Genomic DNA, 17,591 nt, shown 5'->3' on the forward strand with positions numbered 1-17,591 from the left:
TTAGAAAAATGAGATTAGCTGGTAGCTTTGCTACGATATTCTACTTTTTTAGGAATTGATATGACACATGTAAGCATTTTAGCATCCTTCTAGCAACCATCGTGTGATTCATCAACCACCATTTGAACTCAAAACGTGCCGTGTGAATACAAGCTTTAGAATTCGTCCACAACCATTGAGCATTCACGTGGGTTACAACCATAAGCGAGTTAATTAAGTTTGTCCACTTTATGTAATTACAATATGTATAGATTATATATAAAGATGGAATCATGGAAAGGGAAAAAGAAGCATCTGCTTGTTTAACTAGGTTCTTAATATGCTTCATATATCATATTAAAAACAAACAAATGAGTCCTTCCAACTGTCAAAGTGGAAACAAGTGGGAGTGACCAAAACATTTTAAGTCGTACTTAAAAAGGCCTCAAACTATATGACCAAAAATGTTTGCTATAATCAGACCACAATTATCGCATGGATTTGAAATGTGGAGCCCTAAAACGTTATTATTAAGTAGTGGTAGCCATGACTATTGCTGGACTGGGAGGTACTGCCAACGAGGATACACCAAAGCTTGTTTCCTTCAAATTTAATTGATTGGCATCTTCGACAAAAAAATAATAAAATTGATTGGCATCTTTGCATAAGAAAAACTTATGTAAAACGAGTTTACTGTCACGTAACGTCTTAATATAATAGTACAATGTTGTGTGAAAAAAAAAAAAAAAACTTTTATATAAGGGCTCATTTGGAAGTATTTTTAAAATGACTAAAAGCGTTTTTAGTGAAAATGTTTTTGAAACCGATCATTAGTGAAAATTAAAGTAAATCCTAAAAATGCACTTAAAAAACTTCCTGCAAGAAGCACATCGCTGATGTTTCTTCCAAAAAAAACAATTTTACTAAAAATACTTTCAAGCATTTTAAAAATATTTCTAAACCAACTCAACATTATTGAACATGGATAAAGTTTGGGCTGCCATGCCCCCTCCTCGGGGTTTCCATAAAATCCACTGTCACATTTGAAATATCGGGAGCAATGCCAGCTACATCTATGCAAGATTTTCTGCTAGCAAACATGGTTTCATGCAGGATCGTTATTTATGGACTAGGGTCGTTTTGCAAAGGAGTTGTCTCTTCTTTTTGGGTCTCTTATTAACATGCATGCTTATTATTGTGCATGACATGTGGACTGACTGGAGGAATACACAACAATATGGGCCAGAAGATAGAATTAGAGCCTACACGATAAAATGAACTACATTAAGTATTTGCCATTTAAAATAGAAGTGATTTTCGCATTTTTTTTTTTCTCACAACACAATTTCAGTTGCTAAGGCGATTTCATTACGAGATGCCTTCAAATTTGTTAAGATGAAAAGGCTTTAAAAAAGTTTGTGTGGAAGGAGATTTGAAATTGGTCATTGATGTTGTTCAAAGAAAGTGTCACGTTCCTTGGAGGCTAAAAACTACTGTGGAGGATATCTCTTACCTGGCGGAGTTGTTCATCTGCAGAGAAATAATTCTCTGACTAACGTTGTTACTAGTTTTGGTCATTCTATTCAGAATTATTATATTTGGGATCATTCTTTGTCAACGACGGCTTGGGATGCATTCCTCTTTGATTGTACTCGTGGTTTTTCGTTATACATTTTATTTCTCTAGAAGGAAAAAAAACTATTTTGATCTACTAAATTTGTAGTGTATTGAAATTTATTTGTGTTAGAGATTGGTCAACAAAGGTCAAATTCGTGTGTCTAAATATATAATGGTACTCATGAAAATAAAATGCGACAACGAATTACACCACTGAGTAAAGTTATGAATTCACTTAAAATTTAATATTATTATCTATTATTAACTATATATCAAATGTTTGTGACATATCAACCTTGTCATTAATCTTTTATTTCAAAATAAAGATCAATAACGTTGCATGGCATGTAACTACCACACTCAGAAATCTCTTCCAAAAGAGAAAGGAGTCGTCCAAAGGCAAAGGCAGAATCCTAACTAAATCGGGAAAACATTTATAAGTTCAAACTCGTTCAAATCAAGAACTGATATGAAGCGGGTAACTTAATTGCCCTTCTATACATGGAAATATTACCAACCCAGTATTCCTACCATGAGAAATTTTAAGAGGACTCTCACAAAAGTGATACTTTGCATGGATTCTCTGCTATCTCATGTTTTTATCACAAAGTTTTATAATATTGACATGAAAATTAACGTTAAACTACGAAATTAATGAGAATCCATAAAAAGTTTCACTTTTAAAAGATTTCCCTTAACATATCTCTTCGTACTATACTCGTATATGGGAAGCCCTATATATGCACCACCCGCATGCATGCAACGCGCGCCTACATAACATCTTACAAATATCTCTGTGATTCTCTACGAACATGGTGGCTACATTTCGAATGATGAAGGGCTTCTTATCAGTTGCCTTGAAACTTCTTACTTTTATGCCTGTATTCTCACAAGCCGTTCAAGTATGCATAACTCTGGTGTCCCCGTCAATTTCTATAACAGTCGACCAGTCCGGCAGCAATGATTACACTAAAATACAAGATGCCATTTGATGCTGTGCCGTCCAACCTGGTGTCTACTACGAAAAGATTTATGAACCTTCAGACTAGCTGTCCATAAGTGGAAAGTCATCCGACACCGTAACAACATAACATGGAATAAATCCCGCGAAATAAACAAGACCGCAGACACAAAATACGTCCACCTCAACGCCTATACAAAGGATTACGTATGGAAATATTGAAACTGTCTTTCCAGTAATATTGCTGCTGTCTGTTTTGCCGCTTTTGTAGTTGTTGGAACTTGTGGTGTGGTTCAACAACTATCCCGATTGAATCATTTGGTCCCACTCGTTATCGAAGAATTGGTGCTGGGTTAGCTATGTGTGTAAAAGCCCTCTCAGTAGCTAATAACTTCATTAGTTACCGAGCCTTTCATGTACGTACCCACTTTACTAGTCATACAATCCGATATCACTTTATTTTCTGCAATTAATGTTAGTGATATATTATTGTTAGTTTTTCTTCGATGTGCATATTCGCCTTGTAATTCATTGTGAGAATTATGAATTGGACCTGTTCCGGGCTTCAGCCCTAGTTTACAACGGTGGCATGCCATGGTCAAAGCTCCAAATCCAAGCAACTGAGCTGCCTGCTCAAATAACGTAATTGGTCATAAACCCTAATATCACACAAATGACGACATGCTTATTATTCTTAAGCTACCTCAAGACTTGTGTAACGTCAATAATTTAATTAGGCCGCCATTACAACATTTTCATATCAAATTAACCTGATTAGCCACCTCGGATTCACGCATTTTTCAGACATTTGTTTCTTCAGTCTCAATGTCTCCTGCCGTCGGCTACTCTGGAAATTCCTTACAATTATCCTCCACATGTTTACGTAAGAAGTGATTAATTCTAATTATCTTTAAACTTCATTGCGAAGAAAACGGCCTCACCTTCCTCTGTCATTCACCTGAGACTACTATATAAGAATTAAGATCGATCTTCTTCAACATTCCACATTCTTCAATGTTTACTTCAACACATTCATTCTTTACTTAATTGATTTTTTCCACATTCTTCAATATTTACTTCAACACATTCATTCTTTAATTAATTGATTTTTTTAAGAGGTGTTTGATCCAAAATCTTCCAACTGCGACCATGGTGGCTGTTTGTGGCGCTTCTATGACCAAGTGCTTCTCTGTCATGGCTTCGTTGTATGTTCTTCTAGCGATTTCTCAAGCAGAAGCAGACACAACTCAGGGGTCCACGGCAATACTAATAACCGTGGATCAGACTGGGAAAGGCGATTACAAGAAAATACAAGATGCCATCGACGCCGTGCCGTCGAATAACGTCGATCTTGTGTTCGTTAAGGTTAACCCTGGAGTCTACAAAGAAAAAATTACTGTCCCCGCGGACAAGCCCTTTATTACAATAAGTGGCACAACGGCAGGTGGCACTGTTATTACGTGGAACGACAGTGGAAATATATTTGAATCTGCAACTTTCTCTGTGTTGGCTTCGGATTTTATAGGGCGCTACCTCACAATTCAGGTACACACTCAAATATACGTAAATTTTTCACATGCATATATACTCTTACGACGACAATAACAACAAGAACAAAATCTTGTCCCTCTAAGTCGGGTTGGTTATATGAATACTAGCATCACTGCACTCGGTTTTGTGCCAATTCTTTTATGAGCTCCAAGTATTCCATGTCTTTTTTTTTTAGAGTCTCTTTCCAAGTCTTCATAGTTAGGCCGTCTCTAGCCCGGATAAAAGAGGAGAGGGAGTACGTTAGGTAGTCAACAGCTGGCACTCCATTCTTACTTCGATTCCCTACGATAATGCATCTATACGCTTGAATCTAATAATTTTAATTGTTGAAATTCATTGCAGAACACTTATGGAAGGGGTGATAAAGCAGTGGCGCTAAGGGTCTCAGGAGATAGAGCAGCATTTTATGTGTGCAGAATTTTGTCTTACCAAGATACCCTACTTGACGACACCAGCAGGCATTACTACAACAACTGTTATATTGAAGGAGCCACTGATTTTATATGTGGGAATGCTGCTTCCTTTTTTGAGGTAACTCATATAAGAATAATACAATATTTTTACAGAGTTTTGGTTTTTGATTATTTGTTTAAAGTTATATTGTTTCGGGCTAAACCTTTCACTTCTTGTTATCATTTCGCACATGATACATTTTATATCCATATTATAATATGCGGATTAATAACATCATGCTACGTTGGTAGCAGTTCACAGATTTCTCAAGAATTAAGTATGGTGATAAATCATATGTTTGGGGTTCAATTGCTGAATAAATTAATTAATTTTACAGAAGTGCCATTTGCATTCGATTTCGGACGGAGGGGGTGCCATAACAGCCCAACGGAGGATGTCACCTTCAGAGGATACCGGGTTCATTTTCTTTGGTTGCAAGATCACCAGCGTCAAAACGGCAGTGTTAGGAAGGCCATGGGGTGTCTACTCCAGAGTCATTTTTGCCTTCACTTACATGCCTAATGCCATACTCCCTCAGGGTTGGGACAATTGGGGACACTCAGCCGACCAATTAAGGTATTTTTACGAAATTGTTATTAGTATTTCAAAATAATTATCGTCTGCTCATCAGTTTCTTTATATGAAGATTATTTTGGATTGCTAATAACAACTTTCTTATTTTCATTCCAAATTTCTTACTCAATTTTTTTTGGTTATTTACGTTGGCTAATTTGGTTCCAATAATTGATGCATATGCAGTTCTGTTTACTATGGACAATACGAATGTTCTGGACCTGGAGCTGTGACATCAAAAAGAGTTGACTGGGCACGAGTCCTAACGAGTGAAGAAGCTGCACCTTTAATAACTAAGGACTCCATTGATGCCAAAGCTTGGATTAGGGCAACGCCTAACAGTTTCAAGAAGAAGGCATTTTCCACCAAGAATTGATTAATTAATTAATATTCCTGTGTGGAAATATATGTATAGTTTTATAAATATTTAATTGCAAAATTGTTGATCCCATGTATCAAAACATTCATTCATTGGTTTTACAGACAAATATACATCAATTTGTTTTTTCTTCTTAACTTGATATGGCCGGCCATGTTTTCAAAGACCAATCGTTCACCGCCTTATACAAACGTACAACATATTTACCACTTTTGTAAAGAAAATTTATCTAATGAACGACTGCATGCATGTACTACGTTGAAACCTTCCAAAAGAAAGCCCTATCAGTCTGGTTTTGGCTGCATCGATCCTCCAGGGAGGGATTTATCGGTATTCCTGTCAATTTGCACAGAATAGGATTCTCTCCTCTTTTTTTTTTTTTTTTTTTTTTTCCCTTATTCCTTTTTCTCTTATTTAAACGGTCACGATTAAATCACGTCAATATTTTATATTAATTTTTTATTAAAAAAAAGATGAAATAGAAAATTTAAGAGAAAAAAATGAAAGGGAATGGAAGTAGACAGATATTAAAAAAAAAAAAAAAAAAAAAAAAAAAGAAACTCTTATTTATTTGTAAAATAATATCTGACATACCACCTTTGTTGCGAACATTCTAAGTCTCCCTCTAGCTGATCAGTGGATAGCTACCGAAGCTGATAACTCTGAAAACTAATTGGCTTTCTTGGTTGCGTGTTATACGTCTTTATTTGACTCGTGTCACTTCCAAACTTCAAATATATGTGATATTTATCTAAAATTCTCAGGTATTGCCGCTTACCGACAAGGTTTTATCCGGATCTTTTTGAAATGATCTTCGAAATTTATAAATTGTGTCTCTTTATTATATATTATACAATTAATTTTTATCAGTATTATTTATATTTAATTTTAAATAAAAATTTTAAAATAATTTCTAATTATACGTATACAATCAACAAATATCATTTACAATTGTCTAAAATCCTCAGAATCCGGAATGAATCCGGATTTGCCGCCTTATATCTAAAACCTGTGGGCTGCTAGCGGTATTGCGTCTTAGCTAAAAAGCTTGACAAGATATTATCTTTTGGCAATTGGGGGATAAGAACAAGGAAAAGATATGTATTGGCTCCCCAGTCACCGTCAAAAAAGCAGCACGTATATATACAATAATTAACTTCTCGTTATATTAATCACACAAAGTGAGCAGCTGAATTGAAGACCATAGTTTGAAGAGAAATGGGATCACTCGTGCCAGGATGGGACTCACCTGTCTTAAGGTCCAAGCCAGGTATTTAACCCTAATCCTGTCAATTACTTGTATTAATTTGTAGCTTATTACTGAGTTAATCCGCGTGTTTTATCCCTATTTATTTCACTTAATTGCGAACCAAGTTACTGATTGTGGTCACAATCTTTAATTCTTAAGGAGCTCAGAGGAATAAATCACTCACCAAGGAGGAGATTGAAGCTTACTGGAAAGCACACAAGAAATCAAATAGCATCAGCCGGGTATTTATGTTATATTAAATTCCTTTTATGTTGTTATCGTAGTACGCATGAGCGACTGATTTTAGCACAGCTTATATTGAGATTGACAATATTATACACATAGCAGGAAATTAGCACCGCTGATGAACCGGGAAGAAGATTCCAGAAATCCAGCTCGTTTCCTGTGACCACAACAAAGATCAGCAGTACAGATACTGAAACAAGCCCTAGGACTCAAAAAATCTTAAACAACAATGGCTGGTAATTAACATGTTTAATTATCTTCATAATTATCTTCTAATTTTTTATTTGTATAAAACAATAACAACAAAACCTTGTTCTACTAAGTGAGATCTACTCTATAAATCTTAGAACGTTACTTAACTTGAATTTTACATTAAGTATTCCGTTAACTTAAAGCGCTCGACGTCTTTTATTTGTAGAACATAAAAAAAAAAACAAAAAAACAAAAAAACAAAACAAAACAAAAAACAAATAAATAATTACCATTGGATGCATATATGCAGGTGGACAGCGAGCAATTGGGCATTTCTGAATGAACCTCCGATATTAGAAGAAGGCGATACCAAAACTACTTACGCAGCACAGTTTCATGTAGCCAACAGCTGGGCCCCTAAATCAAACGGCCGTGATCAAATTAGTACCTGATTTGTCAATGAGGCCCAATAATCCGGCCCATAATAGTGGTTCCATATGCTTGATCCGTCAGTCATGGGCTTCTATTTATGCAACTAGTTTGATCCGTCACCTTTTTTCTTTTCTTTTTTCAATGTTTAAATTGCGAGGATCTTATGATTTATGAGATCGAGTTTTTTTGGTAGTCATAATTGTGTATCTTGACTTGTACAAATTGTGTACGTATACTTATTTATGCGAAGTTTCTTGTTCTTTCTAGCGCTTTTGAGTAGTTGCATAATTTGGTCTGCTAACGATTTAATATTGTTTAGTTAATACATTCGATATTATCTGAGTCTAACTTGAGAGTTGGAAGAACTTAGGTATTAGGAGGGAAGGGAGTACGCATTATTTTATAATGAATTATTAATAATATAATTAAAAAAAAATTTTTAGCAAGAATTCGTTTGTAATGATAACAATCTCGTCCACTATCCATTTTTAAATATTCCACCTTTTTAAGATAGGAAAGGGATCATTTTTGAATTTTTTTACCAAATTTTCTCAATAAATCAATTCCGATTCTTAAAATTTGATCAAACGATTAAAGTTATAACTTTTAAAAAGATTTTTTTGTTTGTAATCGTTGATCAAATTTTAAAAATTTGGATTAATTAATTAAAAAAATTTGGTAGAAAAGATATGGAGCTAATCCATTTCCTTATACGGTTCCACAATCATTGAGCCCTACAAATGTTCCTTCCACCAGAAAATAAAAACCCAAAGAAAATAACAAAAGAAAGAGAAATGAACACATTATTTTTATATTTTAGATGACTCGCGGAACTTGATGACGTGTTGGGATACTTTGTCTTTTTATTCCATGAAATGATTCCTTTGTAAGTGATTGAATACAGACAAACATGGCATGATCACACTTTCTTAGCCTTTCGCTCTAAGATTATTGTGTTTTGAGAAGGTTAAAAGGAACTTTCAATTTACAGTTTAATGTTAAATTCTGTGTTGGTATTATAAAATATTATGTTGAATATGATGCGCTAAAAAATTCATAAAAAGCCATTTTTTTGAGAGTCACTTTAACGTTTCTTTTGTGTCTTTTCTTAATTTGTGTGATTTATTTGTTCCATAACTTGCTGTCTTCAAAGATTAAAATAGCTCTCCTCAAATGAAACTAGATCACAAGCGTATTTCTTTTTTCTTTTTCACTTTTGCTTGAAAATTTTAAAAAGACAATAAAGGGTCGTTTGGTATTACAGTCTAATAATATTTTTTTTTTTTACTTGTAAGTGAGAAGATTGAGGTCGATTTTCACCAAATGTGAACTTAAACCACATTATTATTGGTCCACTGTCAAGCTACATTATTACTATCCTATCATGAAAGATATTAGTATAAATGATATCGTTTATCAATAAAATAGTAGTAAAGGAGATAAATGAGAAAACATAAAGACGGTAAAAACAATGACTAGAGATAGAGAACAAATATACAAACAAAAAACGCACAAAATAAAAAACAAAAACAAAATACTATCATACGGGGTCGTTGATTATTTTAAAATTATGAACATTAACGTGATCCCGACGATGCTCGTTTGGGTTATCGAACGACAATGATGCATGGATCACTTCAGGGTCTTTGATTCTGGAACAACAAAAGTGTAAAATTCCGGCACTGCCCTTCACCAACCCTTTTTTTGAACAGCTTGATGAGGGTAATACTAACTTTTCACGTAGTATATATGTGAAATCAATAAAATATTCACATAACGTCAAATAAATGACGATTAAAAAATTTAAAAACCGGTGAACAATCAAGTCCACTATTTCAATTTGTCACCATGTAGTTTCGTCCATAAAATGCGCTCAAGCTTCCTCTCTTCACTTCACAACTTCGAAAATACACACAAAAGAAAAAACTAGGAAAAGGAAGAAGAATTTGATAATTTTTTCGACATTTCAATGGCTGAGAAGAGCAAAATTTTGATAATCGGAAGCACTGGTTCTATTGGAAAGTTTGTCGTTGAAGCAAGCGCAAAGGCCGGGCATCCGACCTTTGCTCTGGTTAGAGAGACCACGGTCAACGACCCTGCAAAGGCTAATCTCATTGAGAAGTTCAAGAACTTGGGTGTCACCTTGCTCTATGTAAGCATATTAATCTCTCTTTGTGTTTAATTTAATTAATTATGTTATGTTACTTGGTTAATTACGGTGATTAATATGCAGGGAGATCTTTATAACCATGAGAGTTTGGTGAAGGCGATCAAACAGGTGGACGTTGTGATATCGACGGTGGGTCTCCTGCAAACTGCAGACCAAACCAAGATCATTGCAGCCATCAAAGAAGCTGGCAATATCAAGGTTAGTGTCCCTAATTAACCAAGAAATCTTCGATATTCTCCCGGGCCCGCTCCACCACCGTAACACGATATTGTCCGTTTTGGGCCCCGATCACGCCATCACGGTTTTGTTTCTGGGAACTCACACGAGAACTTCTCGATGGGTCACTCATCCTGGGAATGCTCTCGCGCTACTTGCTTAACTTCGGAGTTCCCATGAAACCCAAAGCCAGTGAGCTCCCAAAAGGCCTCGTGCTAGGTAGGGATGAGAATATACATATAAGGATCATATCCCTGGGCGATGTGGGATGTCACAGTGGGAGTGGGTTTTTTTTTTTTTTTTTTTAATTAGAGATATATTAGGATTACATGTAGGTAAGACTTTGAAAAAAAGAACAAAATTTGGTTGTGTGAAATTACATTTATGCCCCATATTTCTTATTCATGTTCTGTTTTAATTAGAAGGTTAAATTAGTAATTTCATAAAATTTTAGTTGACCATGAGTGTTTTATTAGTTAGTAGAGATTATGCTGAATATGATGCGGTAAAAAATTCATAAAGAGCCATATTTTTTAGAGTTTCCTTAACATTTCTCTTGTGCCTTTTTTAAATTGGTGTGATTTATTTGTTCCATAACTTACCATCTTCAAATATTAAAATAGCTTTCCTAAAATGAAACTAGATCACAAGCCTATTTCTTTTTTCTTTTTCACTTTTGGTTGAAAATTTTAAAAAGACAATAAAGGGTCGTTTGGTAGTACAGTCTAGTATTGTTTATTTTTACTTGTAAGTGAGAAGATTTGGGTCGATTTTCACCAAAAGAGAACTTAAATTATATTATTGTTAGTCCACTGTCAGACTAGTCCACTTGAGCCACATTATTACTACCCCACTATGAAATGAGTTAATATAAATTATATCATTTGTCAATAATATAGCAGTAAAGAAGATAAATGAGAAAACACAAAAGACGGTAAAAACAATGACGAGAGACAAATGACAAATATATAAACAAAAAACGCACAAAATAAAAAAACAAAAATAAAATACTATCATACGAGGTCTTTGATTTTTTTTTTAAATTATGAACATTACGGTGATCCCGACGATGTTCATTTGGGTTCTAGAACGACAATGACGTATGGATCACTTCAGGGGTCTTTGATACAACATAAGTGTAAAATTCCCTCACTGCCATTCTCTAACCCCTTTTTTGAACAGCTTGACGAGGGTAATACTAACTTTTCACGTAGTATATAAGTAAGATCAATAAAATATTCACATAAAGTCAAGTAAATGACGATTAAAATTTTTAAAAACAGGTGAACAATCAAGTCCACTATTTCAATTTGTCACCTTGTAATTTCGTTCATAAAATGCGCTCCAGCTACTTCACTTCACAACTGTGAGAATACACACAAAAGAAAAAACTAGGGAAAAAAAAAAGAAGAATTTGATAATTCTTAGAAATTTCAATGACTGAGAAGAGCAAGATTTTGATAATTGGAAGCACTGGCTACATTGGAAAGTTTATTGTTGAAGCGAGCACGAAGCTCGGGCATCCGACGTTTGCTCTGGTTAGAGAGACCGCAGTCAACGACCCTGCTAAGGTTAATCTCATTGAGAAGTTCAAGAACTTGGGTGTCACTTTGCTCTATGTAAGCATTTAATCTCTCTTAGTGTTTAATTGCATATTAATCTCTCTTTGTGTTTAATTTAATTAATTATGTTATGTTACTTGGTTAATTACGGTGATTAATATGCAGGGAGATCTTTATAACCATGAGAGTTTGGTGAAGGCGATCAAACAGGTGGACGTTGTGATATCGACGGTGGGTCTTTTGCAAACTGCAGACCAAACCAAGATCATTGCAGCCATCAAAGAAGCTGGCAATATCAAGGTTAGTGTCTCTAATTAACCAAGAAATCTTCGATTAGGTTGTCTGATCATGAGACTTTAGAATTATCAGACAGTCCGACTCAAGTTTTGCTCAATTATGAGGATTAATAGTATTTATGCAGAGATTTTTCCCGTCGGAGTTTGGAAACGATGTGGACCGAGTGAAAGCAGTTGAGCCAGCCAAGTCTTCGTTTGACGCCAAGGTCCAAATCCGGCGTGCTATTGAGGCTGAGGGCATCCCCCACACTTATGTCTCCAGCAACTGCTTTGCTGGCTCCTTTCTGCAGTCATTGGCACAGCCAGGTGCCACTTCTCCACCCAGAGACAAAGTCACCATCTTAGGGGATGGAAATCCAAAGGGTACCGCTCACGTTAATTTCAGAAAAATTACACTTATGTTCATAAACGATATTAGTAATTAACCAAGTGGTTTCTGAAAAGGCACCTGAAAGTTCTTCTTGAAGAAGTACCTGTTAGGTGCCTCTCTAGGCAATACTAAAAAAGGTTTTACGATCCATAAGCTTTTTAAGTGTTTTATATTAAATAGTGCTATAAATGCTTTTAGTTGTCTACAACCGTTTTGAGCCATTTTAGAAGCGGTCTCAAACATGCTATGTATCTCTTGTTAATGTTGCAGCTGTCTTTAACAAGGAAGATGACATAGGAACCTATATAATCAGGGCCGTTGATGATCCAAGAACATTGAACAAGGTCCTCTTCCTGAAGCCTCCCCAGAACATCTACTCATTCAATGAGTTTGTTGCTCTGTGGGAGAAGAAGATTGGCAAAGTCCTTGAAAAAGTCTATGTCCCAGAGGACAAACTTCTCAAGGATATTGAAGGTCAGTAATTAATCATGCATTTTTTATACAAACGATAGAGAACAGGAAGGAGTTCAAACTCGGGATCTCAAGTGCATGAGCGAATGCTCTTAATCGACCGTGCTATAAGCCTCTCATGCAGTAATTAATCATGTATTGGTTCAACTTAACTGCGTTTAACTTAACTTTAATCAAGATTTGGTTAATTAACGTATGTTGTTTAATTTTGCAGCGGCCCCAATTCCAATCAATATGATATTAGCAATCAGCCACTCAGTGTTTGTGAACGGAGATCAGACCAAGTTCGAAATCGAGCCGTCATTTGGAGTCGAGGCTTATGAGCTCTATCCTGATGTGAAGTACACAACTGTGGACGAGTACCTCGATCAATTTGTTTGAAGAAATTAAGATCACAGGACTTTCGCTAAGATGTTTGCTAAATATCTCGTAAAAAAATAAGTTTAAATGCTGTTAATGTTGTTTGAGCGAATAAGTGTTTGTGATGAGAACAAAATTCACAGAGTCTTAATGTAATTTCTATGTTTTTCCTGCACATTTGTGGCTGGTTATGATTTACACTGGGAGACTCTACCGTACAACCATCATGAGCTCATGACTTGCTAAATCTTCTAAGCATATAATCCGCGAATTACCCTTTTATGAGATCATTTATATTTTGGTCTCATCCGACCCTACAGTAATCGTACTTAGTGTGAGAGCTATTATAATCAAACTTCCTTATACGGAGTATCTCTTCATATGTTTTTCTCTTCTTGTTCTTTATTCGTAGTCGGAATTTAGCTTGCCGCAGTCGCCGCCGGCGGAGGTGGAAGTCATAGTCGAGTATTGCAATTGGGGGATGACTTTAAAGATAAAGAGATTATTGCAGTTAGGGCAACAATTGTAATTGCAGAGTCTTTATCCAATTTTTGGGGGTGTGTTTTGCTTTTGTTGGTCTAGGGATTTGATTTTGTTGAGTTTTTTGGGTTTTGGAAGAGGTAGATGGGACATGGAAGATGACTGTTTTTAGCATTTATGGGATCAAACAAGCATGAACTTGACATCCTGTGAAACTTAAGTAAATAAACACATATAATGCGTTACTAGGACTATAACAATGAGTACTCAAAAGACCAAAAGCTTATTGAGTGTCAAAAATACACAGTTTGGAGGAGATGGAGAGGAAGTTGGGCTGGGCTATCGATGGTAGTCGGATTGTGGTGATGGTCTGTGACGTGACAACAAAGATGGAGCAGGGTTGGTGGTGGTTTGTGATCTATTTGCAAGAGAGTGATCGAGAGAAGCAGAGAGATGAGAAAGAAAGAGGGAGGGGTACAGAGAGAGAGAAAGAGACATTAATGACAAGTCATTTATCACTCGATTTCACCCAAGCTCGGTTGAGCTGATCTACTGTGACCCGTCCCTATTAAATTTAAGCGAATCCAATGGCTTTAAGAAAAGTTAAATTTAAGCTGAATCAAAAATAAACCTTCAGGGTTTCTTAGGCAAGAAAAACAGCCATTGGCAGAAATTTGCGAGCCGATTGAAGCAGAGATTTGTGACAGAAAAGTGGAAACGGAAGGAAAAGTCGAGAAACTTCCAGCCCCTCTAGGGTTTTTAATGAAAGAAATTCGCAGGAGTGGAGCAGTTTTCTGGGAAGAAAACCGCCGTGGATAATCGGCAAGAGAAAGATGCGAACGTTGGACATTCAATGTTCAAAACATCTTTGGAAATTTTAAAAGAAATTGTTATTAGGACTTTAAAAATCTTATTCTACACTCCAAACTTTTTATACTAAGAAAGAAAAATACACTTATGAGGAGTGTAGAATGAGATTTTTGGAATTTCAATAACACTTCCTATTTTAAATAGAACTGGATTTGGTTGCTGTAAATTCAGCAGCAGGTCCTACTTACATCCAATCCCGATTGGATACGTGTCCAAGTTTGATTAAAAAAAAAATCAAAACTTGAACACGTATCCAACCAGAATTGGATGTAAGTAGACCTGTTGCTGAATTCTTCAGCAGCCAAGTCTTTTCCTTTTAAATAGAGTCTAGGCTTCATGGGTTTAGGTTCCATTATTGAACTCGTTATCTGCATCCAAGTGTGAACCTAGGCAAACATCCCCTGCCAAATAGCAGCCACATCTCTTTTGATTATGAAGGCTGAATAAGTTAATGGAGCGTTGATGAAAATTTTAATTTTGAGCTTAAATTTTAACAAACTTCATCACGTGAACTATCTTCCGGTTACCTTATTACTAGAGGTACAATTAATCCAATTTAGCACTAGTATTAATATAAGAACAATTAAAATGGAATCTTGAACCAATACCTTTGTACCTGTTCCTATCCTATGGTAGGTAAGAAGATAAAGAATATTTTCATAACAAAAATATTACTCTTGCTGCATTTTTTATACTTTATTTAACCACCTTTTTAATAAAAATAAGATTCACATTTGTTGTGAGATCTAACCCTATCATTACACTTCTCATGAAGTCCAATAATAAAGGGGCCAAAAAAAAAAAAAAAGTGAACAGTCAATCCCGCATTTTAAATTTGTCACCATATTCTTTCCCACCTAGAAGCATGATATACTATTATATTATATAATTCGTCCATAAAATGTGCTCATACTACTTCTATTCACTTCACAACTTCAAAAATATTCACACAAGAAAAAACTAGGAAGAAGAAGAAGAATTTGATAATTTCTTTAAAATTTCAATGGCTAAGAAGAGCAAGGTTTTGATCATCGGAGGTATTGGCTACATCGGAAAGTTTATCGTTCAAGCGAGCGCGAAGGCCGGCCATCCGACCTTCGCTTTGATTAGAGAGACCACGGGCAACGACCCTGGTAAGGCGACGAAGGCCGGCCATCCAACCTTTGCTCTGCTTAGAAGCACGGTCAACGACCCTTCTAAGGCTAACCTCATTGAGAAGTTTAAGAACTTGGGTGTCACTTTGCTCTACGTACGCATATTAATCTCTATTTGTGTTTAATTTAATTAATTATGTACGTAGTTAATTATGGTGATTAATATGCAGGGAAATCTTTATGACCATGAGAGTTTGGTGAAGGCGATCAAACAGGTGGACGTTGTGATATCAACGGTGGGTTTCAAGCAATTTGCAGACCAAACCAAGATCATTGCAGCCATCAAAGAAGCTGGCAATGTCAAGGTTAGTGTCTCCAAGTAACTGGGCAAACGTTAGTTAGGCTGTCTGATCACGTGACATGTTTGACTATCTAATATTGACATGTTACCTACCATCTACATATCCTGTCTTGATTAGTACTATCAATATTTAGATGAAATTTACATGAAGATAAACAGAAGACTTGGAATTATTAGACTGGTCACAGACTCAATTTTCTTTTTTCCTTCTAATTTAGGGTTTTTAAAGTAAAGATTTGTTCAACCATGGGGATTAATAGTAACAGCCTATATCTTATGCAGAGATTTTTCCCGTCGGAGTTTGGAAACGATGTGGATCGAGTGCATGCGGTTGAGCCAGCCAAGTCTACGTTTGACGTCAAGGTCCAAATCCGGCGTGCTGTTGAGGCTGAGGGCATTCCCTACACTTATGTCAACAACAACTTCTATGCTGGCTACTTTCTGTCCTCATTGGCACAGCCAGGTTCCACTTCTCCACCCAGAGACAAAGTCACCATCTTAGGGGATGGAAATCCTAAAGGTACCACTCGCGTTAATTCTAGTAGAAAGCGCTTCTGTTCATAAGCGAGATTAGTAATTAATTAAGTTGTTTTTGAAAAGGCACATGGGAGTTCTTTATGAAGAAAGTACTTGTTTGGTACCTTTTTATAAGGTTTTATGATTCATAAGAATTTTTAAGTGTTTTATATTAAATAGCTTTTAGTTGTCTGCAACCGCTTCAATTATTTCAGAAGCAGTCTCAAACGTGCTCTGTATCTTTTGTTAATGTTGCAGCTGTCTTTAACAAGGAAGATGACATTGCAACCTATACAATCAGGGCCGTTGATGATCCAAGAACATTGAACAAGATCCTCTACGTGAAACCTCCCCAGAACATCTACTCATTCAATGGGCTTGTTGCCCTGTGGGAGAAGAAGATTGGCAAAGTCCTTGAAAAAGTCTATGTCCCAGAGGACAAAGTTCTCAAGGATATTGAAGGTCAGTAAGTAACCATGCATTTTTCTGTACAAACAATAGCGGAAGGGAAGGAATTCAAACTTAGGATCTGGAGCGCATGAGCGAACGCTCTTAATCAACTGTGCTATAAGATTCCTGCAGTAATTAATCATGATCTGGTTAATTAACATTTGTTGTTTAATTTTGCAGAGGCCCCAACTCCAATCAATGTGATATTAGCAATCAACCACTCAGTGTTTGTGAAGGGAGATCAGACCAACTTCGAAATCGAGCCGTCGTTTGGAGTCGAAGCTTATGAGCTCTACCCTGATGTGAAGTACACAACTGTGGACGAGTACCTCGATCAATTTGTTTGAAGAAATTAAGATCACACGCCTTCTGCTAAGATATTTGCTTAACAACTCAGAAAAAATAATTTAAATGTTGTTAATGTTGTTTGAGCTGAAGAGTGTTTGTGATGGGAACAAAATTTACGTAGTTTTAATGCAATTTCTATATCCTAGTAGATGGAATGTTAGGTTTCTACACATGTATCTGAGTTTGAAACTTCCCTTCCCTATATATATTATTGTAATAATTTCAAACTCTTTCACGTGCCGTTAATACTAATAGTTTTTTAATGTAATTTCTATGTTCTCCTGCACATTTGTGGTTTATGATTTTCAGAGATGTCAAACACTTTGAGATTTCCTAGTATGTAGATTTATAACTAAAAACAGTAACATTTTTGGGGTGGACTGGGAGATTCTACC

At 35.8% G+C, this 17,591-nt stretch overlaps 4 protein-coding genes across 6 annotated transcripts; all 4 read left to right on the forward strand.

Moving 5' to 3' along the window:
• The first annotated feature begins 3,706 nt into the window (after positions 1 to 3,706).
• On the forward strand, positions 3,707 to 5,510 carry LOC103955484 (putative pectinesterase 11). The gene is made up of 4 exons (XM_009367383.1): positions 3,707 to 4,102; positions 4,451 to 4,639; positions 4,899 to 5,137; positions 5,321 to 5,510. Exons 1-4 carry the CDS (start codon positions 3,707 to 3,709, stop codon positions 5,508 to 5,510), a joined length of 1,014 nt encoding a protein of 337 aa, XP_009365658.1.
• Positions 5,511 to 6,619: 1,109 nt separating this feature from the next.
• LOC103955387 lies at positions 6,620 to 7,898 on the forward strand. Of its 2 annotated transcripts, none has more exons than XM_009367263.3 (4): positions 6,620 to 6,783; positions 6,922 to 7,004; positions 7,108 to 7,244; positions 7,511 to 7,898. In XM_009367263.3, exons 1-4 carry the CDS (start codon positions 6,732 to 6,734, stop codon positions 7,650 to 7,652), a joined length of 414 nt encoding a protein of 137 aa, XP_009365538.1. In that variant the 5' UTR covers positions 6,620 to 6,731; the 3' UTR covers positions 7,653 to 7,898. The 2 variants fall into 2 exon arrangements, with proteins under 2 accessions (XP_009365538.1, XP_009365539.1); XM_009367264.3 differs by having other exon boundaries at positions 6,623 to 6,783; positions 7,111 to 7,244.
• Positions 7,899 to 9,577: 1,679 nt separating this feature from the next.
• Positions 9,578 to 13,252, forward strand: LOC103955388 (phenylcoumaran benzylic ether reductase Betv6). 2 transcript variants are annotated; one of them, XM_009367266.3, is made up of 5 exons: positions 9,578 to 9,784; positions 9,866 to 10,000; positions 12,002 to 12,239; positions 12,517 to 12,720; positions 12,932 to 13,252. In XM_009367266.3, exons 1-5 carry the CDS (start codon positions 9,602 to 9,604, stop codon positions 13,096 to 13,098), a joined length of 927 nt encoding a protein of 308 aa, XP_009365541.1. In that variant the 5' UTR covers positions 9,578 to 9,601; the 3' UTR covers positions 13,099 to 13,252. The 2 variants fall into 2 exon arrangements, with proteins under 2 accessions (XP_009365541.1, XP_009365540.1); XM_009367265.3 differs by lacking the exons at positions 9,578 to 9,784; positions 9,866 to 10,000 and adding exons at positions 11,310 to 11,637; positions 11,746 to 11,880.
• A 2,178-nt stretch (positions 13,253 to 15,430) lies between these two features.
• LOC103955483 (phenylcoumaran benzylic ether reductase Betv6-like) lies at positions 15,431 to 17,195 on the forward strand. Its single transcript, XM_048588154.1, has 5 exons — positions 15,431 to 15,676; positions 15,752 to 15,886; positions 16,165 to 16,402; positions 16,657 to 16,860; positions 17,029 to 17,195. Exons 1-5 carry the CDS (start codon positions 15,431 to 15,433, stop codon positions 17,193 to 17,195), a joined length of 990 nt encoding a protein of 329 aa, XP_048444111.1.
• The last annotated feature ends 396 nt before the right edge of the window (positions 17,196 to 17,591 follow it).

The sequence above is a fragment of a genome, unplaced genomic scaffold (assembly GCF_019419815.1).
Source record: "Pyrus x bretschneideri cultivar Hongxiangsu unplaced genomic scaffold, Pyrus_bretschneideri_v1 Contig28, whole genome shotgun sequence".
NCBI classification, from domain to species: domain Eukaryota; kingdom Viridiplantae; phylum Streptophyta; class Magnoliopsida; order Rosales; family Rosaceae; genus Pyrus; species Pyrus x bretschneideri.

Bases quoted from the DNA above. Each gene is read 5' to 3' on its own strand.
- LOC103955484 (XM_009367383.1), top strand. From the start codon at position 3,707: ATGGTGGCTGTTTGTGGCGCTTCTATGACCAAGTGCTTCTCTGTCATG. The intron at 4,640-4,898 runs GTAACTCATATA...TTAATTTTACAG, and splicing joins ATGCTGCTTCCTTTTTTGAG to AAGTGCCATTTGCATTCGAT. The intron at 5,138-5,320 runs GTATTTTTACGA...ATGCATATGCAG, and splicing joins CACTCAGCCGACCAATTAAG to TTCTGTTTACTATGGACAAT.
- LOC103955387 (XM_009367263.3), top strand. From the start codon at position 6,732: ATGGGATCACTCGTGCCAGGATGGGACTCACCTGTCTTAAGGTCCAAG. The intron at 6,784-6,921 runs GTATTTAACCCT...TTAATTCTTAAG, and splicing joins TGTCTTAAGGTCCAAGCCAG to GAGCTCAGAGGAATAAATCA. The intron at 7,005-7,107 runs GTATTTATGTTA...TTATACACATAG, and splicing joins AATCAAATAGCATCAGCCGG to CAGGAAATTAGCACCGCTGA.
- LOC103955388 (XM_009367266.3), top strand. From the start codon at position 9,602: ATGGCTGAGAAGAGCAAAATTTTGATAATCGGAAGCACTGGTTCTATT. The intron at 10,001-12,001 runs GTTAGTGTCCCT...GTATTTATGCAG, and splicing joins AAGAAGCTGGCAATATCAAG to AGATTTTTCCCGTCGGAGTT. The intron at 12,721-12,931 runs GTCAGTAATTAA...TTAATTTTGCAG, and splicing joins ACTTCTCAAGGATATTGAAG to CGGCCCCAATTCCAATCAAT.
- LOC103955483 (XM_048588154.1), top strand. From the start codon at position 15,431: ATGGCTAAGAAGAGCAAGGTTTTGATCATCGGAGGTATTGGCTACATC. The intron at 15,887-16,164 runs GTTAGTGTCTCC...TATCTTATGCAG, and splicing joins AAGAAGCTGGCAATGTCAAG to AGATTTTTCCCGTCGGAGTT. The intron at 16,403-16,656 runs GTACCACTCGCG...TTAATGTTGCAG, and splicing joins AGGGGATGGAAATCCTAAAG to CTGTCTTTAACAAGGAAGAT.